We start from the raw sequence: 27,196 nt of genomic DNA, 5'->3' as shown, positions 1-27,196 counted from the left end.
CAAGTCTCAGTTTCTCATCTTAATTCCTAATTCTTAAATATCACCAGAACTCTTACTAGTTTTACAAGAAAGGTAACGAATATAATCAACTCTACAATTTTAGGACCTGGTACTTTGGAAGGGCAACTGCTAGCCAACAATTTGAACAGGCTGATTTGAATTTATTTTAATCTTTAACAGGAAAATACAGAGAAGGCTTTTTTCCTCTCAAAGAGAAAACTTTTATAAAAGTACTAACTTTTATAGCAATTCATTTCATCCCCAAGCCTCCATAACTCCAAAAGACTGATTCACTAAACATTTAAAACTCTTATGTGTCAGGCACTGCTGTTACTTGGTTTACAAGTATCAACTTACAAATATAAAATATAGGTGGGACTCATTTAAAAATAAAGCTTTTATATTTGAATCCCCCTCTCCCATGAAAATACAAGCTCCACAACGATGGGGATTTTGTCTGATTAATTTATTGCTATTCATCTAGTCCCCGAAACAATGCTGATGCAAGAAATGTGTGATCTGGATTGTAAACAGAACGGTACCCCACTCCAACCTAGGCATTTTCCTAATGAGCCCTTCCTTACTATTTGTATTTACAGCACTTACCTGGAACACTATAAATTTACATCTTACGTGTACACTTAGAAAGTTTAAGTTCCATAAAATGAATTGATTCACTGCTGTATCTTCAACATCAAAGCTAGGACTGAGTAAATATTTGCTCAATCAGTGAAGGTTTAATGTCTGTCATCCACCTCCACCCCCAAATGTAAACATCAGGAGGGGCAGGGACTCTTCATAGGTATGTTCCTTGAAGAGGTACTGACTAAATCATCTACTTTTCTGTTTCTGGTTCTCACTTCAAATATTCTAGGTAAACCACATCCACACAGCAACATAAAAGTGCCAGAAAAGGATAATCTATAGAGTAGACACGGATGCCAAAAGAATCCCTTCCTAAGAGGTCAATATTCTTTACTGTGTAGCAAAAAAAATATTTGGGGGCTTTCATGTATCTATACGTGACCTCAGCACCCCCCACCTCCCAATTCATCCACATGTCTTAATTTCATACTTAAACTCTCACCATCACTATTCTCAGGAACACAGAAGTCCTAATGCCTGCTCAAATTATTCCTCTTACAGAACAAGCTTGCTCCCAACTCCTTCTGAAAATCTTATCCATCTCTAACATCACCTTCCAAATGAAGCATTCTCTTTCATTCAACATGTATTTAACAAGTACCTGCCAGGCAGTGGCAACTATAATGTGATGTCATTTTAAGAAAAGGAGACTAAAATGTGTAGGGAAAATATGGAGGAATAAGCATCAAATATATGCTTATAATATCTTAATTATACAAAGTACACATTTAAAGGGTTTAAAAAAATGTATTTAGCATTCTCTACCTAATACGACAAAGAAAGTAAGCTTTAAAAAAAAACAAAAGCAGCCAAAATCAGGCTAACTGGAAAACCTGGAATGTTGGTTAAAGTTTCACAGTAAACTAATGCACCTCAATTTCATTAATTAAAGGAAAAAAATAACACATCTTTTAAAAACTGGGAACAACTGAAGTCTATCTGAAGACAGTATAATGCTAGCTATCACAAAACTGTGGGTTTTTTTTTTTTTTAAGGAAGGCTGTGAAGGCTAAAATAAGATGAATTAAAAATGAGATGAAAATATTCTAATACTTGTGCCACAGGGCCCAGGAATTAACTGGCAATCATTTGGAACAAACTGTGAAGGTATACAGTACTAGTCAGGTGCAAAATAAATGTATCACTTACATTACATTTAATGTAAGAGCTTCATAAAATCTGTGACAACCCTTGGCATATATGTGGGAAATGCTATATAATGTAACAAGATTAAACATGTAAAGAATAAATGAATAACTGACCTCAAGCCCTCCCCCTCCATCATTGCAACACTCCAAAAACATACTGACACACACCAAAACTGTACTCACCTTAAGAGGCTGGGGGCCTCTCAATCCTGTTTGTCCTCCCATCTGAGGAGAGCCTTGCTGCAGTGGCTCAGTCATTAAGTTGCCAGCACTTCCCATGCCTGGGTTTGGGTACTGCATATTAGGTCGCCCCCGGCCTGCTCCAATTGAACCGTTCATGACTTGATTAGGCATCATCCCCTGTCCATTGCCTGCAGTCAACATTCCAGGATTCATGCCCGCATTCATCCCTGTGTTCATTCCCATGGCAGGTTGATTTACTGGACTGTTCATCATACCTGGTGCAGATGGTGCGGGACCCTGATTTGGTCCACTAGTGCCCATCCCCATGTTGGGAGAAGTCAAGCCTGCCTGTGCCATTGGGCTTTTGACCATGCTATTTATCAAACCTAATCCAGGACTGTTCTGTTGGGGCTGGCTGGCCATGCCTTGGCCTGGGCCACCAACCCCCATATTGAGGTTAGGGGAACTACCAGACCGTAGCAATTCTGACAGCTGTTTATGTTTAGAGGCTGCATCTTGTACTATGCCAAGACTTGTCTGAAGCTGACTAATATCACCACCATTGGTTAGTCCCAATTCTGTAGAGTTGATTAATTCATCTGGTAAGTCGTGCTCCAAGTCAAATAGAGAGCCAAAATCTAAAAAACAAAGAGGAAAGACAATAGTTAAAAGTATGACAGAGTCAAAAATTACAAATTTCTCTGTACTTTGTTCTTGATAATAAGTATTTCTAAATCTCACTCCATGGAATACTATCTATTTGTATTGCAGTTTTTCATGTTATACTGAAAAGTTTTATATATGTATGTATAGTATTTGGTCATGCCAACAAGTTTAAACACTTACAAACTGTACCTAAAATAAGACTGAAGGAAAAAAAGGATTACATCTTAGTACAATACCCATTACACAAGTTGCCAAGTTTGTACTGACAGTCATGAAAAAATAAACAATTAAACTGTATGCTATTCCAAAATTCCTTTGAAGAGGTTAAAATAACTTATCCATACACTAAATTCAGAATGAAACAAAGGATTTAAAAGATAACAAAGAGAAAGACAACTGATAAAAAGATCTGACACTTGTAGACCATTCAGTGTAAGCTCCAGGAAGATGGGCTGCCTACCACTCTTTACCAAATTCCTATCCCAGTGCCTGCCACAAAGTTTAGTAAATTTGCTTTCACCGGGCCTCAGACTACAGATTAGTTTTCCTTAACCCAAATCTGGCTGAATAGGCTAGAAACCCAAGCCTCTGGTTCCTTCAACAACATATAAACCACCCCTACTCCACCTCTGCCACACCCCCACCAAAAAGAGGAGGCAAATTATAGAGCGACCCCGGGTTTCTCATCCTTGGCACTATTAAACATTCTGGGCTGGATAATTCTTTGTTGTGAGGGAAGGGGAGACTGTCCTGTGCACTGTAAGATACTCAGCAAACCCCTGGTCTCTCCTCTCAATGCCAATAGTATCCCTAGCCCATTTGTGACAGTCAAAAATATCTCTGGGGGGAGGGTACAGCTCAGTGGTAGAGTGCGTGCTTAGCATGCAGGAGGTCCTGGGTTCAATCCCCAGTACCTCCTTTGAAATAAACAAACAAACAAACCTAATTACTGCTTGCCCCCCCCAATAAACCAACAAAAATATCTCTAGATATCACCAAATGTTCCCTGGAAGTGCAAAACTGTCCCTGGTTGATTTGTTGACAGTATTAACTCATACAGATTAAGGTGTTTGAGTTTCCTTTTAATTCTCCAAGTAGTTTTCACATTAAAAGGGCATTGTTGGGTATTTAAAAATTAAATATACTTGAATCTACAACTAATAATCCTGTTAAAAATCATCCACCCACTGAAGACAAGATATCACTTTAATAATGATTGTCTTGGCCCAGTTACCCTTGGTTTTTAAGTACAACTCTTCCTCTATGTGCCCTTCCTGTTCCTGTAGCATTCTATCATGGCACTGAAATTATACGTGTCTGTCTCTCTCCCCTACTCTCATGCCATCTGTTCCCCACCACCACCCCTCCACCTCACCCCCGCACCCAGGCTGTAGCTCTTTGGGAAGGACAAGTCTTACCACTTACACACCAACTCCTTGCCTAATGCCCAACAGAAAAAGCAACTGGTCATATTTTAATTGAACTGAATTGCATTCCAGGATCTTGGGACATGATTTAGAGTTCAGACTGACAGAATTATTCTCTTTTCTTTTGAAAAATCATACATGCCCCTCCATCATAAAAATAAAATGCATCTTATGAATAGTTTTGCAATATAAACAAAGTTTCAAATAAAATTTACCTGACATCACTACTCAAAAGACCACTGCTTAATATACTGATGCATTTCATCATTTCTTTCTATTTACATAATTCACAAAACTGTGATCATACATACTTTTAAGTGATTTTGCATTCTACTTTCCCCCTGGAGTATAGAAGGAAACGTTTATCACTGGCATATTTTTAGGGTTAAACATTTAGAAAAAAATTTAAATGTCTACCTATATAGCAATTTTAAAAATATGCATGTATCTAAGTGATAAAAGGGAAAATAAAAAAGAAACTGAGTGGTAATCAAAATACTACATTTCAAAACTTAAAAGGCTTATGTTAGAAAATAAAGCTTGAAATTAATGAGTTAAGTATCTACGTTATGTTAGAAAAACAGTGGAAAAAGATGATCAAAGATAAAAGCAATTATCAACAGAAGAAATACAACTGAGAGGTTAGCAACAAAATCAGAAGTTGGTTCTTTAAAGAGAATAATAAGATAAACTTCTGGGAAGTTAAGAAAAAAACTAAATAAAAAGAAAGTAACACTATTAATCAATTTTACACAAAAAATTTGAAGAGACAAAAATGAGTAAGTTCCTGAGAAAATACTCAACAAACCTTAATCAAAAATGAAATTATATCAGATAAATGTCCCAGCTTCTCCATGGCATAAAAGGAAAAAAAAAAAAGAATGGGAAAAGTTGTTACCAAACAAGAGATTCAACAACCAGATGTACCTTGTTTGGGTCTTGATTCAAATTAATTGTGAAAATACATTTTAGACAAGAATCAGAATAATATAAATAAAGGCTGAATAGTGGGTAATATTAAAAAATTATTAATTTTGTTGGGTATGACAATAGCATAGTTACTATGTTAAAATAAATCAGTAAATCATTTTAACTAAGATACATATTTAACTATTTCTAGTGAAATGACATGTCTGGGATTTGCTTTTTAAAACTCAGTAGAAACTCTAGGGGGCAAAATTATCAGTAACCTGAAATAATAGGCACATGGACGAGTTCTTTCTACTATTCTGTTAAACTGAAATATCCCATCTTAAAAAATTTAAGAGAGACATAGAAACCCTGAACAATCCTATTGCTATTGAAAAAAAATGAACCATTGGTTAACCTTTCCATAAAGAAAACACCAGATCTAAATACTTTTATAGCCATGTCCCACTGAACTTTCAAGGAAAAGACAATTCAACCTTTCACAAACATTTTTAGAAAATAAAGTACTCTAAAAACCACACATGGCCAATACTAGAAAAAAAAAATCATGAACACAGAAACAAGAATCCTTAAAGGGGAGAAAAAAAAAATCAAATTTATCAGCATCTTAAAAATGTAATTTCATGATCAAGTTGGGATAATCTCAGGAATCCAGAAAGGAGAGGTACGCATTAGAACCTTAGACCACCTACACATGTTATTTACCACATTAACAAAGGAGAAAGAAAAAGTAAGATTCATCTTAATGGCTGTAAAAAAAAGCACTGGATAAAAGTCAATACCCAATTCCTCATTAAAAAAAAACAAAACTGTAACAATCAAAAACCTGATGGGAACTTCCTTAAATCGACAGAAAGGTCTCTTTCAAAACCTAAAAATTGACAGCAAATATGCATAATGGACCAATATTAAAAGTAGCCTCTTTACATGTATAACTGAAAAATTGTGCTCTACACTGAAATTTGACACAACATTGTAAAATGATTATAAATCAATAAAAAATGTTAAAAAAAAAAAAGTAGCCTCTTTAGCATCAGAACAAGACAGATACCCAGCTTCTATTCAATGTTGTAAAGGAGTTTCTAACCAAAGCAATAATACAAGAAAAATTAATGAGTAAAAAGATTGTAAAGGAAGAAACACAACTTATTGTATGCAGATGAAATAACTGTCAACATAGAAAATCCAATGCAAAGAATTAGAAATAGTGAGGTTAGCAAGGTGATGGAACATACCACAAATATAAACAAATTAAACTGCATTTCTGTATATCAGTAACAAATGATTAGAAGTAAATATAATAGGGGAAAACAGAAAAAAATCTGACAGTATTATTAGATAATATGTGTAAATTGCAAAACTGAAGACCACCTAAATAAATAGGATATTATCACAAACATCTGGGTACAAGTCCTCAATATTATATAAAGACATCAGTTCTTCCCCAATATTGACCTATAGCTTCAATGCAATGCCAATCAAAATCCTAAGTTTTTCAGAGAACCAGACAAGATAATTCTAAAATACACACAGAAGAACTGTTTCCATCTCTGTATAATAGGAAAGTACCCACTTCATAGGTTGTGAGGATTCAGTGAGTTAATACAAGCATTTAGAACAGTGCCTAGCAAAACAAACAAACAAACAAAAGGTAGAACAGTGCCTAGCACATATTAAGCACTATGAAATGTTATCTACTATTATTATTCAGTGGAATCACTACTTATGAGACAAGACTGGCTTATAATAATGAGAGCAAACTTTTATCAAGCACTTTCAGTTTGTCAGGCACCGTCTGCGGCTCCTCAATAATTGTATTATTCTTGTTGATCCTCTAACAATCTCAGAAGTAGATAATAGCCACATACAGAGAGTTCACTGAGGAGAAATCAACTTCAGTAATAAGGAAGACTTGCTCTAGGCCCTAGTCTTAAGGATTTTAACCTGTACTACAGCCAAATCTGTTGTACTTGGTTGCTGTTTTATATTTATGCAAAACATTTAACATCACATTACAAAGTTAGGCTCCACTGTGATGCAGACAGGAGGGCTTACATTGCTAGACCTTGAAAATGAAGGTTATAGGGCTGTTTTTTTAATGGCAATCCTGTATTTTCAACAGATCTAATTGTAGTGACCATTCCATTAAGAAAGATCCATCAGGCTTCAATTCAAAGATTGACTGAAATACCCCATTTCCTAAGATGACTCACTTTGTTACACCTCAACTATGCACTTCATATTTTCTATCTTTTGTTACAGCTAAATACTTGTGTGCATATTACTTCTTTACCAAATTGTAAGTATCTGAAGGATAAGGGTCTCATTTAACAGATACGTACATTTCCTTAGTACCTAGCACATGCTCAAGGAATGAATCGGATAATAAATGTTTCCAACAATTCTGCAATCACATACTATAATTATTTGTATCTAATTGGGTATTTACAACATTATAATAAAGTTTTCTTAACCTTTCCTTAAGACTTGTTATTTTCAATGATTACATTTTAAATTTGGAAGACTATGTTAAAAAGTCATTTGTACTCTGACCCATGATTAAACAGACATTATTTCATCTGATATCATTGACTGTCATTATTACTTCTAGGCTAGTTTGATTTTTGCCTCAAAGTTCTGGACATTTATGATTCCTAAATGTCATCAGCTATCACTGGTGTCTAACTTGACACTGCTCAAGGAGTTCAAATAGCTGGATTCAAACCCAATTCTACAAGATGACCTCATTTATCAAACTTTCCAACTGTGAGCTCATGTCACCTCTTTTCTCAAAAGGCAGTAAAACTTATTCTATCTGCCACTTTCATGGAGCTGTTTTAAGAACCAATGAGGTGATCCTTAATGTATTTTTAAAGACAGATTCTAAAGCATATAAATGTGTGATCTATGTAAATGTGTAAATTTATTAACCTTCTTCTTTAAAGTTATATACCAGGTGGAACACACTAAAGGATCCTTTGGGATCATCTAGTACTGTTTAACTGGAAACAGACAAAATAAAAAGCAGAACCACGTTCAGTGAGGAGGAATTGGGAAAATAAAGATCCATTTTCCTCAGGCTTCTTAGAACACTGCCCCTGATACACCACTGGCTTCCACAGATTATACTATTTTGTTATTGAATATGGACTCTACTGAAGTCCCTGGATCCCCAATTCAATGCTCCTTCGATGCAAGCAAGCAGACAGACTTCATTTTTAGCAGCTGTTTTAGATTACTGAACATCATGAAAACTATAACTTTTTTGAACATTTTTAAACTGAGAAAACAGGTTTTTTTAAACAAAATTTAATTAGTATTTCTAGACTGAGAAAAGTTCCTCAAACTGTTAAGTAATTAATTCTATACCAGTATGGTTAAGAGTCGTAAAGCTCAAAAACCTAATAAGTGGATTTTATTTTAGCCACCAAACTTCCAGTCTTTCTCCATTAGATCCTTTCACAAGGGGCTTCCCAGGAAAAACAAAACAAAACAAACAAAAAAACCCCAAACTGGCAGCAAGCTCATAAGCAACATACTATAAAAAGGCCACTAAAAATAAGAGACTACATCTTTGGCCAGTTTGTCATAAATAGCAAATAAAACCCAGTGGTCTAAAACTAGTAGAAAAACAAGTCCCAAACTAAAAGCAATATGTATGAAGGTGCAATGGAAAAATAAATTAAAATTTAAATGCCGTAATTTAAACAAATCCTATGTAACAGTGGATTTTATTATTGACTAGCCTCAATTCATGCCTCTTACTAAGATCCTCAGGTTCTTCCTTTTCCTTCAAAAAATGGGAAAAAATAAAAGTTCAAATAAATCACTATCTCAGGAGAAAAAAAAAAATCACCATCTCAGGCCCTCATCTCAATTTGCCCTTCACAGGGATTAGTTCAGATTAGCTGAATAAAATTTACATGTTCAACAAATATAGTAAGAAGCAACTTAGAGGGTCCTGTAACATAATAGCTTGGGATTTTTACTGTAGAGAGAAAACTAATTTACTGAAGAATTTCAAGCAGAAATATGAAAAACACAAAATTGCATTTATTAGAGCCTACACAGGCAAACAATATGAAGAATAAATTGGACAGAGAAGTCTAGAGTCAGGGAGACTGGTTAGGACGCTGCTGCTAAAGGGGCAGTGGCATCAAAGAGGCCAATCAAAAGAACTCTCTGACTATAAGTAGGAGGTTAAGGAGAGAAAAAGAGGAGAATAACTCCTAAGTTTCTGGCCTGGATAACCTAACAGTACAATTATCCAGAAGGGCAACCAGAGGAATTCATGGCAATGTGAGAGAGAAATGTGGAGCTTAAGTAACCATCAGCCATTAAGGGAACCACTGGAAATGCCAGTAATCTTAACCAGGAAAACATGCTAGCTAAAACCCAACATTCCCCCGGCCCATCCACCAGGAATAGTGTCTTGGAAACCAGGTTCCAAGAAGGAAATGTTGGTGGTGTTCCATGCGCCAGAGAGAATTCACTCAATATAGATAATAGGAGATATTTAGTAATTTAGAGCAGTGGGGTTGTAAAGAGCCAGACTGCAGTGGACTGAGAAGTAGGAGGCAAAAAAGCAAATGACAGCAAGTAGTTTTTCTAGATATTACAGCCAGCTCTTACATATTTAATTTGCTGACACCTCCTTTGATTGGAAATTTACAAATCTGAAATTTATTCCATTACTTTTAAGCTATCCTATGGCAAATATTACAGAACAGTAGTATAAACAACATGAAATGAATGAACTCACACTTATCTCCAGTAAGGCATTTCCTGCTTACTCTCTAAAATACCAACCAATCAACATCATCAGCAGGCTACTTCTGCCAGTTTATTGACAAGTTCCCATATACAGTTAATGGTGCTCAAATACAAAATGACTTTGAGTAAAATGTTTCTTCATCTGAGTGTACATTCAGTCCAAACACAGTGACACAAAATGTGACTAGCAGGACAGATTTAAATATGATTTGAAATTGAGCATAATACATTAAGTTTATACAATGTACCATGTATTAGAAATGTGTCAATTTAAACGAAAATGAATTTGGACTGAACATGTGGGAAACTAGTGTTGAGTCAAAACATCCTTTCATTATTACATACTGATTCTGTAGGTCACCCTTGGTGTCTTCTGTATTGCTATGGTCCTCACAGCAGATTTAGCCATAAAATCTCTTGTAAAATACTCAGCTCAATTAGCCTTTCCAAAAATCAAAAGATCAAGACAATTTCATGACACATGAAAAATTAGACAAATATTCCCCACTATGATATAAATGAAGTATAACCTTCAAAATTAGGATTACTAACAATACAATCCCAAACACTGTAAGTATAAATAAAATTTAGTTATAAACTAGAATGCAAAACTGAAATAATTTTGGCTCAAAATCTAATTCTACTGCATAACAGTACCTCTTCCAGTTTTTTTCCCACTTAGCAGGTTCAAACATTTTTTGTTGAATATATAGGCTTACTTTTGTACTTCAAGTAAACTGAAGTCAAATAAAAACTCAGTTCTGCTCTTAAACTGTGTATTTTAAGCAAAATACCCATATTAATTATTCTAAAATTAGTAATTCTTAAGTATCCACTTAGAAGACAGAATCTATCCATCAATTCTCCTCCTTTCAGTTAGTTTTCTCTGCAGCATTAAAATGCTTTTTAAAAAATGGACATTCCAAGTACACATCAATAGATGAATGGATAAAGAAGACACAGCATATACACGCAATGGAACACAACCCACAACACAGAACAGAAGGATATTGTGCCATTTGCAGCCCTTGAGTTGCTTCCATATCTTGGCAATCATAAATAATGTTGCTATTAATAAAAAAAAAGTTCATACTGTATAGCACAGGGAACTATATTCAGTATCTTGTGGTAACTTATGGTGGACAAAGAATGTGGAAACAAATATATGTATACTCATGTATGACCAAAGCACTGTGCCGTACACCAGAAATTGACACAACATTGTAAACTGACTATACTTAAAAAAAAAAAAAAGAAAAAGAAAAAAGAAAAAAGAAAAAAGAAAAAAAGAACATTCCAGATCTCAAAACCTTTCTTTCATCTAATCCCATGGTAAGACCAGAGGATGGGCAGGAGCTGGACAATTTTAGAGTGAAGAAAAGAATAGGATGTGAACAACTAAAGCTGAGCCACAGCAACTCAAGGAATTCAAAGTAGGGGGAGCCAGGTGCAGGATGAGGTGGGCAAAGAACGGGGATTTAAAAAAGTAAGGATTAGAAGTGAAAGTCAAATCTATAAAACTTTTAATAATAATTCTGGTAACAGTTTGGCTAGACATGAGACTAGCAATCTCACAAAGATCTCTTCTCCTTGTTGGTTTGGGGCACTACTACTCTTAAATTAACTTGGCTGTTTGGGGTGCTTAAAAAGCAAGACATTTTAAAACACCATGGCCTTTAAAAAGAGGTGATTTTTTACAAACTTCATGAATTTAACCAGGTTAAAATAACAATCCCAGCCTTCATCCAATAGTTCATTTAAAAAATAGTATTTTAATATTCTGTAGATGAAGCAGAATTAACCTAATCATAAACAACCACCTATCAAGGAAAGAAAGATGCATGAACACTTAAAACTATAGTACGTAATCTGAAGGAATGCTAAGAAAATGTAATGAGATATCCATGCTGGAAAGACAGGTAAGACTTCTAATACTTTCCAAAACAACTGGTAACAACCTGTCAGTTACATACAAATTTGACTGAAGATGATAATCAATATTAAGTTTTATAGGATCATATAGCTATGTATGTTGGCAGCTGCTGAATTTTGAAATCCAATAGTCAAAAGGGCAAAAGTGCAAGTTAATTTCCAAAATGTGCACTCTTAACTGCCTTGCAATCATGACATCAAAAGGTATACCTATACTTTGGAAGTGAATGACTTGAAGTTTTATTCTTAACTCCATTTGAGTTAGGACTGAAAATTTAAACAGAGATGGAGTGCTATATAACTCATCAAAAATGTGACTTGGGGCCCACTTTTAGAAGTTTAACGTTGACTACCTGCCTATCTTTATCATTATAGTAATACTTCTTGGTTTGATATTAACCAAAAGATGAGGACACTATTATTCATATTTTAATAAATACCCACTTTACAAATCAACTCAATGACATGTTTATATTAAACCTGAACTGTCCACTAACAACTATCACTGATCATTTCTTAACTTTGAGTGAGTGTAGTAACGTCTTGTGAGAAGCTCTGCAGTGAGGGGTGGATTTGTTTGCTTAACTGGGGTTTGCTCCAAGGAAATGCCTATAGGGGATCCTAGATAAAGCTATCATACCACCTATTTAAAAAGAAAAAAAAGCCTTCTAAAAATTGAATATCTGTAAAGACAAAGGTGAGTGTGACTGGTTTTGGGGTTTTCTTTTTGAGTTACCTGCTATGGTTTCTACATGTACGACAACTGGTAAACAAAACTTGGATCTTAAAAAAATAAACAATTCACTTTGATAGTTAAAATTTACCAAAAACTTGAAAAACGAACAATAAGTGCATTTGAAGAGATAAAGCCTTGGTCTTCCTGCCATTAGTTTCCCTCCCTGCTACTGATCCTATACAGTGTCTCTAGAATTACTCTTTCCTCGACCATGTCACTCTTCTCGTAAGATTTTTACCCTGATGGTGAGATAAATGCCCAATTCCTTAGCATATTCGTCTTTTCATAATAGAATCCGAACATCCTTTTCCATCTGTCTCCCATGAAAACAATCTACCACACAATCTGTCTGTGTTCCAGTCACATAAAAACCACTTGTATTTGTTCCACCTGAGATACCTTTCCAACTTGCCCTACTTCTAAGAAAAGGTACGTTATTTTCACTCTCCTATCCCCAGTCAAACATATATTTTCTCTATGAAGTTCCCCCCAACTACTCCAAACCCGTCCTGTCAGAAAAATCACTATCCTCTGCCTTTATCTAGTACCTTTAAAAGACTTACAGGAAAACTTTGTTGATGTGTGTACCAACTCCATCAGATCCTAAAGGCTTTGAGAGCAGAAACTGCACCTTGGTTCATCTTTACATTCCAAATACCTAAAGCTTGCTGGGTAGTCAGTATTTGTTGGCTGAAAAGAAAGGCACTCCAAATGAAAACAGTGACTACTCAAGTCAGGAGAATCACACAACCTGAAAATGTCCAAAATGTAACTCATCACAACCCTCCTCCTATCCCTATCATACACAAACACTTCTCTTCCCATGTTTGTGATCTTAGTAAACGGCATCCTCAGCAATTCAGTTGCCCGAACTTGAAACTTGGGAGCTATCTTGATTCTTGTATCATAACATCCTCACATCTAATCAATCAGCAAGTTCTTTGGGCCACCCATGCTCTCGTTAAATCTTTTCAGTTCTTTCCATCTACTAATCCAGGGCACCCTCATCACAGCTGGAATCCTGAAACAGCCATCTCACTGGCCTTCTGCCTATTTCTCCCGTTTCTTTCCAAACCATTCCTCATTTTAGTCAGTTATCTAAGGTACAACTTTGTCCATCCATTTAAAAGAGCTAAAATGAAAGTCTAAACTCCAATACGCATTCTAAGTCCTGCATGATTGGCCCCTTGCTCAGCTCTACAGTACTATTTCTTGCTATTCCCCCAAGCCAGGTGAAATTTACAGGTTCCCCGATGGACCACACTCTTATTTTCAGCCTACGCCAACTCTTAAAAACACTTCATCTATCCTCCAAATCCCAAAATCAGAGAGCAATTCCTCAAAGACAGCACCAGAGTTAACAGTAGATATAGGTTAGGGGCCCCTGTTTCTCCCATTGTACACTATGCAACACTGGTCACGTCAGAGTTGAATGTCATTCTCCTCCCCTCGTCTATGAACTCCAGGAAGGAAGGGTCTATGTCTGTCTGGATTATCAGAGTATTCTGCTTTGAGCGTAAAAGCCTCACATACAAAAAATATGGGTCTAATACAGGCCAACTGGCAGCTTGTCAACTCTTTTAAACCTGTATTTTTCAGATTCTGAGTCATAAGCAATAGTGGGTCACGAAATCAATATAGTGGGTCACAATCAAAACTTAAAGAAATGCAAAAAAAATAGAAAATATCAGAGGATAATACAAGTAATAAAGGTAAGTACTGTTTGTTCACTTGCTGAGACAGGGTCTCTGGTTCTCCGTGTACAATGTAGTTCTTACTTAGGTGCGGTCAAAAATTTTAGGGGGGAGGGTATAGCGCAAGTTGTAGACTGAATGCTTAGCATACATAAGGTCCTGGTATCTACTCTAAAAATAAATAAGTAAACTTTATTACCCCCCAAAATAAAAAAAAAACTTTTAAAAAAATTTTGAAAAGGGGATACACTGCCCTTCTACTTTACTTCCTCCTCCATTAGGAAAGTCTTCTTTTATGATCCAGATAAACAAATAAAAAATAATGTTCAACCACATGATTCTTTATAGCAAATTCTCATCTTGAGTATTTCCAATGAGAACAATCTGCTTTCTGATTTCTCATTATGCCTTACATATCTGAGGTGAGGAAGCTTAGATAGAGAGGTTAAGCAATTGGCTCAAGGTTTGCAGTTAAAAAAAGCAGGTCTGGAATCTGAACTCCACTAGTCTGACTCCAAAATTCATTCTCTCAACCATTCATTTTTTTCCCGTAGTTTAAATTTTACATTCTCTCTCAGCTAAATTACTCCTAACTGCCTTTTGGAGCATTTATAAAAAAAAAAAAATCTACATCTAAAGACAAATGATACTCAAATTGTTCAGAAGAGGCTTAAAATCTCAATATTTATTCTCTTAAATTTTTGAGAACTGAGCAAAAATTTTCCCATTAAAATTTCAGGAGAAAATCACTACCCGTCTCATGAAGAAAATCATCTGCAAAATTCAATGTTTTAAATATTTCACACTTGGCATAATTTAAGTTTCAACTTGCCCATTAATTTTTCTAATGCTTGTCATACTTAAAAAAAATCAAATTCAGAAACTCTCAAAGGAGGAAACCCTAAAATCTCAAAAAATCACACAAAACAAGTATGTCTTATTTTCCCATTAATTGTTGGGTGTATATATTGGCAGAATAACTCCTGAATTGTTTTTGTAAATATACCAGGAGGAAGTATTTTACACTCCCACTTGTATCTGCAACATTCTTCCTACTCCTTTTTTCCTTTCCTTTTTACTACTTAATTCCCTTACAAGCACCACTATGCACTAATTTTCAACTTCTTGTTTCAATTCCCTGCCTTTTTATAGAACAGACTAAGGAGATAGCAGAAAAGCTAAACAGAAAATAACACCAAAAGGCAACCAAGGCAGAAACTCTTTCCCCCCTCCCCATCAACCATTCACTGGACATGCCAATACATTTCTTACCTCTGCAACAGAATATGAACTCTAGCTGGAAAAGGGCACTCATTGTAACACATACAAGATTTACAATTTAACAAAAGTCACTCTACCTCACTATCAACCACAGATAGCTTTCTTGAAGTCCTATAAACGAACTTACAAAGCCTTGAGAACATGTAACTTCCAAAGTTCAAGGCACTTAGTAAGATGTTTTGCAATTTAATTTAACACTGAGGTCAGCAATACCTCACTGGACTAAAGAGCCATAACTCAAAAACTACAGAAGCAAAACTCTCATGTAAATACTCATGCCTAAAACATAAAATTAAAATATAATCTCACAGGTGCAAGAGCTGAAAAAGAATGGCCTCCACCAAAAATACTCTGGTTAGATGATAAACCACTAATACACAATGGTGTTTTCAGAAAGTAAAACTGACTTTTTAAAAATCCTTGCCACTTCTCTATTGTGTACACTAACCTAATGGTCAAAATGCAGCTTCATTTGCCCCATGTCTTCAAAATGAAGGCAGGCAAAAAATTCAAACCAATTTTGACACCTGAGTACACAGTAGGGCCACAAAACTGTATCAACACCAGAAGGATCTTCTCCCCTACTTAATATTGCCAGAGCCCAGTGCAGTCACCCATCTTTCCAGAGTCTGTTCTTTCCGTACATACAGCATTAAGTGTTTACAAAGCAGTGATAGAACATGTTCAGTGAGCAAATAAGGCAACATAGCATCCTCATCATTCTCATCACTCAGGTTATTACTAGAAATAGGTTCAAGAAACATTTCCAGGACTTACCTGTTAACTATTCTAGTCAATAATTTTACCAAAACATTTCTACAAGCGGCTTTTATGACTTCTTTGGGGGGGAGGGGGCACAGTGGAGAGGGTAGAACAGAAAGTCATCTGATTTTTCAAACAGTTTTGACCTAAACATACCAGTTAATAAAATTTTCAATGGATGAAGTGCAATTATTGAAACATGAACATAAAAATGCAAAACCTCTAACTCTCTTCCCATTCTGACATGTAAAATTTGAACTTAATTCAAGTTAATCAATCTGGAAATTTTTTAGAAGAATCTTTGAGAATTAAGTAAGTCATTTTTATTCTGCATCAGTGGATAACCTCAGAAATTCAGAATTTGGGATTTAAACACTAATTTGTAGTGCTTTAGCATGTCAACCTAAAAGGATTCCAGTTTTCTTTCCTATAAAACTGGCACACGCAAACACTCTTGGCAGGTACATTCACACTACTAAAACTGCAAGCCTCCATCATTTAAAAAAAAGTTTCTGCGGTCTAGAATTTTGGGATGATTTTGACCGGCTCTAGGTAAAATTCATAATCAAGTACCAAGAAACAATTTACACTCACGTTTATAAAATATCTAGGTGGCAAATCAAAAGTAAAAATGTAGAAGTTAACAAGTTTGAAATGTAAAGTTTTAAAAAGTGAAGTGTCTCCATTAAAAGTTGCCTGTAAACTTAGAGTACACAGTGCTGGATGCAAAAAACAAACAAAAAATCAAAATGTAATGGTGCCCAACTTGAAGTTCACATGGGGACGGTATATGCTTAATACCCATTCCCTCTTCCCATCAAAAAATCTAGACAGGTTAGGATTAAAAATTGGACACCAAGAATTCCTGGAGTAGAATCTTAAGGGGGGGGGGAGGCACAGGAGGGGAATCAACCTTCACTACAAAATTTAGAACAAAGTAACTAACACTAAAACAAACTCTTAGTAGTGAGATTGAGTTAATCTCAATGTTGAAGGTTTCTTATTATAAAAACCCATTTGATACATTTAGGACTCATAACTATTTAAAGATATTTCAAGTAGCAAAACAGTTTCTGTGTATTACCCAGGTAAGACACTATCAAAATAAGTTAGCTAAAGTTACCAAGTACACAGATCAAATATGGAGAATGCAGCAGTGCACCTGAACAGAGGTGTCTGAACAGAGCACAGCCTCCCTTTCAGGCCTACCACTACTCTAAGACTAAGCTGCTCAAATCAGGAATCATAATAATGCACGTAAAAAGTCTTCTCTACACTATCCCAAGTCACTGGCTAACTCAAATGTAAAATCCATTACCACATTACACAAAAACTAAAGAGCAGAAACTACCATAGGATACAAAAACTAAAGAAACACCATAACAATCTACAGGTGAAAATGTGGCTAAAGGGGATCTAAAAACCCTTCCAAGCAACATTTCAGTAAGTACAAAGGAATATTCAATATGTGTATGAATTCTGAGGAAAAAAGACAGTTTAAAAAAAAATCCCTGAAGACTACAGAAACTTCAAGGAATGAGGACAGTTCAAAGTTCATGCATCACCAACGTTACAAGCTTGAAGCAGAGGAACTCTGCAAAAATCCTCAATCTTTGCAGGTTATCTCAAACTCATAATACATCTTTCTTATAAAAGCAAAGAATCCAAAGCATTTGCCATATCCTTACATTTTCACCCTTTGAAATGAAGCCTACTTAGAACCATGCTTTAGAAGTTCTCTACAAACTCAAAGGGTACATTTAACTCCATTATGCACTCTCACTGGCAGATGGAGGGATGACGTTGAGCCTGTTCTCAGAGAGTTAAAGAGATGCTCTGTAGTAAGGGGGAACATCTTGTGGACTGTCAGATGGCCAGCCATTCTCCGTCTTCATTATGCTGGCACCTCAAACAACTAGGGCAGCAAAAGAGAAGGTCGGTGGCCATCAGGACAGTACCAAACTAACTGTAACAAGGAGATGATGGAAGTCTCCCTGAATTTCTCTTGACAAAAGGGATAGTCCACAACGGAGTAAAACAAACAAACAAAAAAAAACTGTAGAGCTTTTTAAAACTGAAATCTGGATCTCCAGATGTTTAAAGTGCAAAAAAACAGAACACACAAATATAAAACCTAATGCACATTTTAAACTTTCGTATCATCAGCTCATGTTTGCTGTTCACCACTGGGACTCTTCCGACTCTGATCTTAATTTCGAAGTACATAACTCCATAAAATCGGTTCTTACCGCCTCCCCCGAACCCTTCTCAAAGAGAAAGTAACTACAAACTGCAAAGAAAATGCCTCTGCTCTCCCACAACCTAAAACCCCAGAGTTTCAGACATTTTGGTCTCGCACGAAAGAAATGAGAGATGTAAAATGAACTGCGCTCCATATTGATTCTTAAAACAAATAAGGGGAGGGGGGAAGCAAAAAAGCTAGAAACAGTAGGCAAAATAATCCGTACCAAAATTCAGGGTTGGCATTAAACTTCACGTCAACCCAGAAATCCTGGATCACACAAGTAAAAACCCAAGATTTTTTTTACACCCTCATCCTCAAAAGAATAGCTTGTGTGAAAACAAATTCTTAGAGTAGAAAGTAAAGGAAACAGAGTAAACTACGATCAAAAAGGATCCGCAATTCCTCATTTACCAACAATAAAAGAAATTAAAAGTAAAATTGCATAAAAAGCCCTTAAACACAAATGCACTGGCGTTTCCAAAATTAAACTTCACGGGAGCAACAATAAAGGCCATTTCTACAGCACCACTCAAGAGCTCTAATTCCAGAACACACATAGATATGACACAGTGTTGCAATGAATGTATTAGGAAGCAAAGAAAATGGTTGGGCTACTGGACGTCTTTGACCAGCTCATTCAAACACCTTTAAAATTAATCAAGAGGCAGAGAACTAAGCGAGAGAAAGGAAGAAAATATGGACGAATAAAGGTGCAGCGAGGAGAAAACATTAAGAAGGAGGTGGAAGGCCGGGGCTCCCAAGACTAACCTGTGCCATCGCTGGCGGACGCCGAGAGGGCCGGAGATGAGAGTTTAGGCCGCTTGGCTGAAGGCGGCCCCGGTTCCACGACATTCTCGGCCATTTTTAATTCTTTCGGAGATACAGGCGAGGAAAACGAAAATTCTCGGGAAATCTCTTCTTCAGCCCGGGGTCCCCGCCCGGATCCCTGGGGTGGGCTTGGGGGGCTCCGCGGGCCCCCGAGGAGGGGTGGGGGAAGTTCCTTTTTCTCTTAGCCGAATCGCGGTGGCTGAAGAGGGATGCGGACTCGATAGAAAAGGTAGGGGCAAGTGCGAGGGGCCGGGCCCGAGCCCAGGCCCGGAGGAGGGCACAGGAATACAAATCCGCCGAGCGCGTCCGCTGCGGCGAATTCCGGAGAACTCGCGACTCTAGAGGCGCAGTCCCCGGCCCGCCACGGCCGGCCCCTGCCCAGCCGAGGTCTCTCGGAGCTCCGCCGCCGCCATCAGCCTCTTCCTCCTCGGCGCTGTCCTCCTCCTTCTCATCGCCACAAGGAGGCGGGGGCGAAAAGGGGGGAGAGGAGGAGGCGACGAGAGACACTCACCTCCTCCTGGTGTCCCCTCCCGGACCTGAGCCCCCACCCTCCGAACCCTCCTCCTGCCGCCGCGCTCCGCGCCGCCGCCGCACCGGCCCCTAATGGCCGCAGAGAGCTCGACCGAGCCGAGATCCAGGCTGGCGCTGCCGCCTCACATCTCGCGGCGGAGGCGCGGCGAGGACGCCGGGAGCGGAGCTCGCCGGCCCAGAGGGCCAAGGGGGCCGGGCCGAGCAGCGCCGCCCGCCCGCGCCGACGCCGAGCCCACCGAGGAGGCCCCGCTCCGGCGGGCGGCGCAGGCGGCCTCCCCTCGCGCCGCGCTCTCCTCCTTCGCCCTCCCCTCCCGCGGAAAATAAATAAATACGGCCGCCGCTACGGCCCCCACCCCCGGCGGCCAGGTGCCGGGAGCGCCCGCCCCTCGGGGATCCGCTCGGGGCCGCCCTCGGCGGCGGGCGAAGGCGCCGCGGGGCGCGGGGTTATGTAATGGTCCCCCCTAGGCGTCGACGCCGGTCTGGCTCCCGGGCCGCGGTGGGGGTGTGTGCGGGCGGGAGAGGGCTGGGGGTCGCCTCAGCCCGTGCGCCCCGGGCCCCCTGCCACTGTCTCGGCCCCTGTCGCTTCTCTCTGGCCCGGCTTCCCCTCCGCACTCTCGCTCCCGCAGTTCGCACTCAGCCCGGCGTCCCGCTTGCCCACTCTCGCCCGCTCCCTCTCGCTCTCTCTCCCCCCCAGCCTAGCACACAAACAAGATGGCGGCTGTTGTTTCTTCCCTCTGCCGAATCTTCCTTACAGGCTAGCGGTAGCAGCGGCGGCCGGAAATGAGCCAAGGGGGGGGTGAAAAAAAGGGGAGGGGTTGGGCCTCCGGAGGGAGGTGGCAGGGGGCGGGGCCTGGGCTCGAGCTGCTCACACAATGGGGGAAGAGGACCCGGGGGCGGGGCCGGTTCCAATCACGGGATCCGCCCAAGGCCCCAACGCGGTTGGAGCTTCCGCAAACTCCCCTGGCGTCACCCGGTGGCTCCCTTTAAAGGGGAGGATTTGAAGAAGGGGGGTCAGGGGCGGACTCGGGATCTATTTTCAGTCGGTGGACACTTACGGGGGAAGGTGCCTGGGTTGGGTCTCTGCGTAGGAGACCGGTGGGAACCGGGGGTGACGGAGCCCCGCAGCTACTCCGGGAAGGCGCCAAGTCACCGCACAGGTGGCCAAAGAGGAGCGCCGTGGGGCTGGCCCTGCGCCCCAGGCCCTTGGGCGGCCAGTCTTCCGAACCTTGGTTGAATTTACCAGGCAGGGGATACCCAGCCGCCCGGTGTTTCGGGCCAGAGACAGCGCGTTCCTCTCTTCATCGCTTTCCCAGAGGGGCGGGCTCACATGCAAAAATCACACCGATTACGAATTGTTTCCTTTTTCTCTTAATTTTACAGTTTAAAAAAAAAAAAAGAACATGTATTAGTTTAATAATCAGAAAACAAAAATCACAGCAGTGGGAAGATGTTTTAGGACCAGATCTAGATTCGTTTCTTGCCCACCACGTGTCCACATGCCCCTGCGAGCTAGCCTTCTCACCAGAGACTTGAATTATTTTTCTAACACATCTCGGACCTGAGGACAGTTTAGGGTATTTCTTTTCACCCACTCTCAACAGACCAGCTTAAAAAAAAACACGTTTAGGCAGTGCCTTAAAGATAAACTGTAATGATGAGGGAAAGAGCAGAAACGTACTGTGCTGAAGGTAATGTCAACATGGATTAAAGTAAAAACGTAACGATGGAGGAAAATGCTTGAAAATAAAATGTGGTGTGTTTGACAACAGTTTTGCAGAAGAGGGCCTGGCCAACATCTTTTCACATCCCTACACACCGCAGGATGCCTCTGTGTTTGCCCTTGGGTAAACTGGTACTTGAGGAGGTGGCAAAGTCCCCCTAAGGAAACCCCCAAACCAGTATCTGTGGAGATAGTTAAAAGCTTTTAAACGTATTTCAAATCTCATGCTCCTCAACTTATGCTTACTTACTGTCGAGTTTACTTTGTCTTTTGTTGCTGTTTATTGCCTTTCAAATGAATGAACAGGAGAATAAATAAGAACCCAGGAGTGAAAGATCCTAATGAAGCAGCTCAGGTTGCCAACAAGGGTGAATTCTGTCGTGTGATGTTCAAGCCTAATTCACCCAAACTGTGGTAGAAAAGCAGGCAAATTAAGGGCAGTACCTATCTGTCTTCAAGCTGGTAAAGGATGGATTCACTATGTAGGGCTAAGGTCAACACTGGCCTTCAGGAGTGATTTACTCATCATGAATAGTTTATACCCACATTCACAGTAAAAGGGACAGAGAAAAGACATGTGGATAACACCTGGGAATTTGGCTTGTAATTTCCTCGTGGGAGGTTTTGCTCATCTGATTTTTTGAAGAGTTTCTACCCTTTGGGAAAAGATTTGCCTACTTTTGCAGAGGATGTAGCTTGAGGTTAAATAGCATTCAAACCTACCTGGCCCACCTAACCAAAACTACTGTGGAACCAGGGACAGGGACTCTAAAGATCTGAGGAACATCTCATGAGAAAATTCTGAAAAGAGTAGTCAGGGGCCATGGACCTACCCACAAGGTAAGGCTCTGCTATGAATGGAGAATCAGATGCATGGCACATCTTCCTGGGATTAGCTCCTCTGGGTCTTGACCCTGAGTCTGATGCTCAGGTCAGCCATGTTGGAAGTGGCTGGAGAAATAAGCATCACACAAAATGCGGTCAAGGTGAAATTTTGGATGTTTTCAAAAATGTAGAATTGAATCTTCAGCTTGGATTTGATCTAGCCTCATCAAATGAAAATTTAATCAATTGTCGAGTGCTCCGTGTAGGTGAAGAGTAACTTCATGAAGAAGGAATTGTCTGCCAGCAGCAGGGAGTGGGGAGGAGGAGGGCATGAGACAGGCAGGTATGAACAGGGGTACTGACATCAGCCTGGACTGGATTTAAATTCTGCCTCTGTCACTTAGCAGCTGTATGACTTGGGCAGGCTCCTCGTTGGTGAAATGGATTTCTTGATTATACCTACTTTACTATTGTGAAGACTAAACATTATAATTTATTGAGTAGTCTTGTCATAGTGCCTGGCATACAATCAGTACTCAATACACCTAGCTGTTCCCAGTCATCCCTTCCACAAGGGAAAAGATCTTACCTAACTCAAAGAGTTGCTAGGAGAATAAAAATGAGACCATTGCATGTAAGGTGTTTGGCAGCACTCAGAGCTTGGTGATTGCTCCTGGGCTACCACAGGGTCATCCAACTCCTTTAAGACATTCTCTCTTCACCTTGAAACCTTCTGATCACTAATCCAGCTTCCCAGGTGCCCTGATTGCCAAATGGAGACCCCCAGATAGTGGACACAAGAGTAGGAAGAGAAAGGTATTACTCCAGGGTGAATCCATCGGTTGTACCTGGTCAAGATGCAATCCATATGATCCACAGGCACTGGGCCCCTTTCCCCAGGATCTATACCTTTTTTGGTGTATTCCCTATTCCTAGGAATAATTCCACTCTCCCTCTATTTGTCCAGCTGAAAATCTGGACACCATCCATGAATCCACAGAGTCCTCCCTCTTCCTTCTTCCTCACACCCAATCATCAAGTCCCACAGATCCTACTTCCCTAATTATTTTCCAATCAAGAATGTTGAACAATGTGCAAGTATCACCTATTCACAAAAATTAAACTAAAAAGGGCTTTTATAGTCTCAACAAAGGTTTTCCAAAGCACTTGTCATCAAGGGAAAAATGGTTCACGAGCTTGGGTTGCTCCTGCAAATCTGAACGTGAATGGGGTTGTGGAAGAGGCTGCACGTCCATCACAAGGAACTATTGACTTATATGCTCTTGTAAAATGTTGACTGTGTTTGCAAGAACAGATTTCTTTTATATCACACATTTAATAAGATCTGTTCTTTCCTAACTACTTCAAAACATTAATCTGAACATTTTTAGTGAAGCACAAGACTATATACTTTATATATAAATTATATACTTTGTATATAAAAATATCTTTTTTTAAATGAAGTATAGTTGATTTACAATGTCATGTTAGTTTCTGGTGTATAGTAAAGTGATTCAGATATCTATCTATCTATATATATATAAGATATATGTATATCTATATATATACTTTTTCAGATTCTTTTCCATTATAGGTTATTATAAGATATTGAATATAGTTCCTTGTGCTATACAGTAGGTCCTTGTTTTCTGTCTATTTTATATATAGTAACGTGTGTCTGTTAATCCCCAGCCCCTAATCTATCCCTCCCCACCTTTCCTCTTTGGTAACCATAATTTGTTTTCTATGTCTGTGAGTCTGTTTTTGGTTTGTAAATAGAATTTGTATCATTTTTTAAAAATTCCGCATATAAGTGATATCATATATTTGTCTTTCTCTGTCTGACTTACTTCACTTAATATGATAATTTGTAGGTCCATCTATGTTGCTGCAAATGGCAGTATTTCATTCTTTTTATGGCTGAATAATATTCCATTGTTACTCAGCCACGTTAATAAAATCTGTTCTTAAAAAAATTTTAATAGCCAATATTGGCAGGAATGTGGAGAATTGGTGCTTTCCAATATTGTTAGTGGGAATAGAGTGTGGTACAAATATTTACTTTCATACCAAATGTTTATAGACTTTGAAAATCCCAGTATCTCTAGGATGTATTCTGCAAGTACACAGAGATGAAAATATCCCTGCAGCATTGTGACAGTTCCTCCCCAACCCAAGAAAGGGGGAAACAAGCCAACAGCCCATCTCTACGTGAATGGTTAAAAAACAACAACAATGGATGTGATTCCATTTGTATAATGTACCTGGAGGAGTCAAATTCATAGAGACAGACAGTAGAATGGTGGTTGCCAGGAGCTGGGAAGAATGAGGAATTAATGTTTAAGAGGTACAGAGTTTCAATTTGATAAGATGAAAAACTTCTGGAGATGAATGGTGATGATGGTTGCACAATGGTGTGAATGTACTTAACTGTGAGCTTAAAAATGATTATCATGGTAAATTTTATGTTATATGTATTTTACCACAATTTATTTAAAAATATAAAAATGGTTAAGAGGGGGCGGGTATAGCTCAGTGGTAGAGTGCATGCCTAGCCTGCATGAGGTCCTGGGTTCAATCCCTAGTACTGCCATTAAAAACAAACAAATAAACAAACAAACAAACAAACCTAATTACCACCCCCCCAAATCCAATAAAATAAAAAAAAAAGTTAAAAATGGTTATAAATTTTATGATATATATATATGTAGTATATATATATATATTTTTTGTTTTACCATGATAAAAAACAAACAATGAAACAGTCTTATGCTGATGAGATATTATGTAGTCATTTAAAAATGAATAGGTATAAAGGAGGGGTAGGTACAGCTCAGTGGTAGACCATGTGCTTAGCATGCACAAGAGCCTAGTTTCAATCCTCAGTACCTCCATTAAAAAATTTAAATGAAAAAAAAACCTTATCACAGAAATATTTTCTTTGAACCAGCCCCTAGAATAATGGAAATAAAAGCAAAAATAAACAAATGAGACCTAATTAAACTTAAAAGCCTTTGTACAGCTAAGGATACCATCGAAAAAACAAAAAGACAACCTACAGAATGGGAGAAAATATTTGCAAATGATGCAACCAACAAGGGACTAATTTCCAAAATATACAAGCAGCTCATACAGCTTAATATTAAAAAAAACCCCAAGAAACCCAATCAATAAATGCGCAGAAGACCTAAATAGACATCTCTCCAAAGAAAACATCCAGATGGCCAACAAGCACATGAAAAGATGCTCAAAAATCACTAATTGTTAGAGAAATACAAATCAGAACTACAATGAGATGTCACCTCACACCTGTCTGAATGGCCATGATTAAGAAGTCCACAAACGATAAATGCTGGAGAGGGTGTGGAGAAAAAGGAACCCTCCTACTCTGTTGGTGGGAATGTAAATTGGTGCAGCCACGATGGATGACAGTATGGAGTTTCCTTAAAAAACTAAAAATAAACTTACCATATGATCCAGCAATCCCACTCCTGGGCATACATCCAGAGAAAAATATAATTCGAAAAGACACATGTGCCCCAGTGTTCACAGGAGCACTGTTTACAATAGCCAAGATATGGAAACAACCCAAATGTCCATTGACAGATGACTGGATAAAGAAGCTGTGGTATATTTATACAATGGAACACTACTCAGCCATAAAAAAGAACAAAATAATGCCATTTGCAACAATGTGGATGGACCTGGAGACTGTCATTCTAAGTGAAAGAGAAAGAAAAATAACATGCGATATTGCTTATAAGTGGAATATAAAAAAAGGACACAAATGAACATATCTACAAAACAGAAACAGACTCACAAACATAGAGAACAAACTTATGGTTACCAGTGGGGAAAGAGGCCGGTGAGGGATAAATTGGGAGTTCAAAATTTGTACCTCTTGGGGGAGTGATGGAAATGTTAGCTATCTTGATTGTAGTGGTGGTTTCATGGGTGTAGACATCTATCAAAATTCATCAAAGTGTACCTCTGAATTATGTGTTGTTTGCTGTATATGAATGTCACAATAAAGATGTTAAAAAATAAAAACAAACAACAACAACAAAAACCTCATTACTTCCCCCCGCAAAAAAAAAAAAAAAAAAAAAAAGAGTAGTCAGCTATGTGGATGTGCTACTGTAGGAAGATATCCATATATTCCTAAGGACAAAAAGAAAATTATAGGACAGTAGGTAAAGAATGGCTTTTATTTTTACAAGTGTAGTTAATAATAATACTGGGTTAGAAACGGAATGAATATGCAGCACACTGTTAACAGTGTTGGGGTAAGAGCAGTGCTATGGGGAGCTTTCATTCTGCATTACAGATGTTTGTGGTGTGTGAAATCAGAACCAAAAAGTGCTTTTTCAAAAACTTTCAATAGTTCCTCTTTGCTGTTAAGGTAAAATTTCATGTTCGAGAAGTGGCTCTTGCCTACCTACCTCATTTCTTTCGACTTCCCTCTTGCAGCCAAGTGGAACTATTTCTATTCTGCTCCTGCCATGCTTTCTGTGTTTCTGGGACATCCACACATACGTCCTTTCTGTCTGAAACCCCCACATCCCCCATCCCTTTTACCCACCTAATTCCCAGTCCCCCTTCAGGTCTCAGCTCACATAGCCCTTCTTCTGAAAAGTCCTCCCTGATCCCCCTGAGTTCAGGTTCCTGGCTCCTCCCACCCCCTCCTATGGCGAGCATCCTACACTTCTGAATCACCCCACATTTCACACTGTGTTATATAGTCCTTGCTTCCCCACAGCAGCAGGAAGGTGACCATGTGGTCCGTCTCTCTCTCTCCCCACCACCTAACCCAGACCTGATCCATAGTAAGAACTCAATTCAAACTTCTTGCACAAATTAGAGGACATCA

The 27,196-nt window shown here is 38.8% G+C and overlaps 1 protein-coding gene across 1 annotated transcript in view; it reads right to left on the bottom strand.

Moving 5' to 3' along the window:
- Window positions 1-20,537, bottom strand: part of EP300 (EP300 lysine acetyltransferase) — a 66,933-nt gene extending 46,396 nt beyond the window's left edge. Inside the window, exons 1-2 of the mRNA XM_010960248.3 lie at window positions 19,191-20,537; window positions 1,977-2,614 (exon numbers count right to left, since the gene is read on the bottom strand). Coding sequence (XP_010958550.2) covers window positions 1,977-2,614; window positions 19,191-19,284 — 732 coding nt within the window. The 5' untranslated portion in view covers window positions 19,285-20,537. The remainder of the gene's footprint in view (window positions 1-1,976; window positions 2,615-19,190) is intronic.
- Window positions 20,538-27,196: the final 6,659 nt, after the last annotated feature.

This window comes from Camelus bactrianus, chromosome 12, assembly GCF_048773025.1.
Source record: "Camelus bactrianus isolate YW-2024 breed Bactrian camel chromosome 12, ASM4877302v1, whole genome shotgun sequence".
Classification (NCBI taxonomy): domain Eukaryota; kingdom Metazoa; phylum Chordata; class Mammalia; order Artiodactyla; family Camelidae; genus Camelus; species Camelus bactrianus.
The sequence above is the reverse complement of the archived record's forward strand: the minus strand, read 5'-3'. Positions and strand labels throughout refer to the sequence as shown.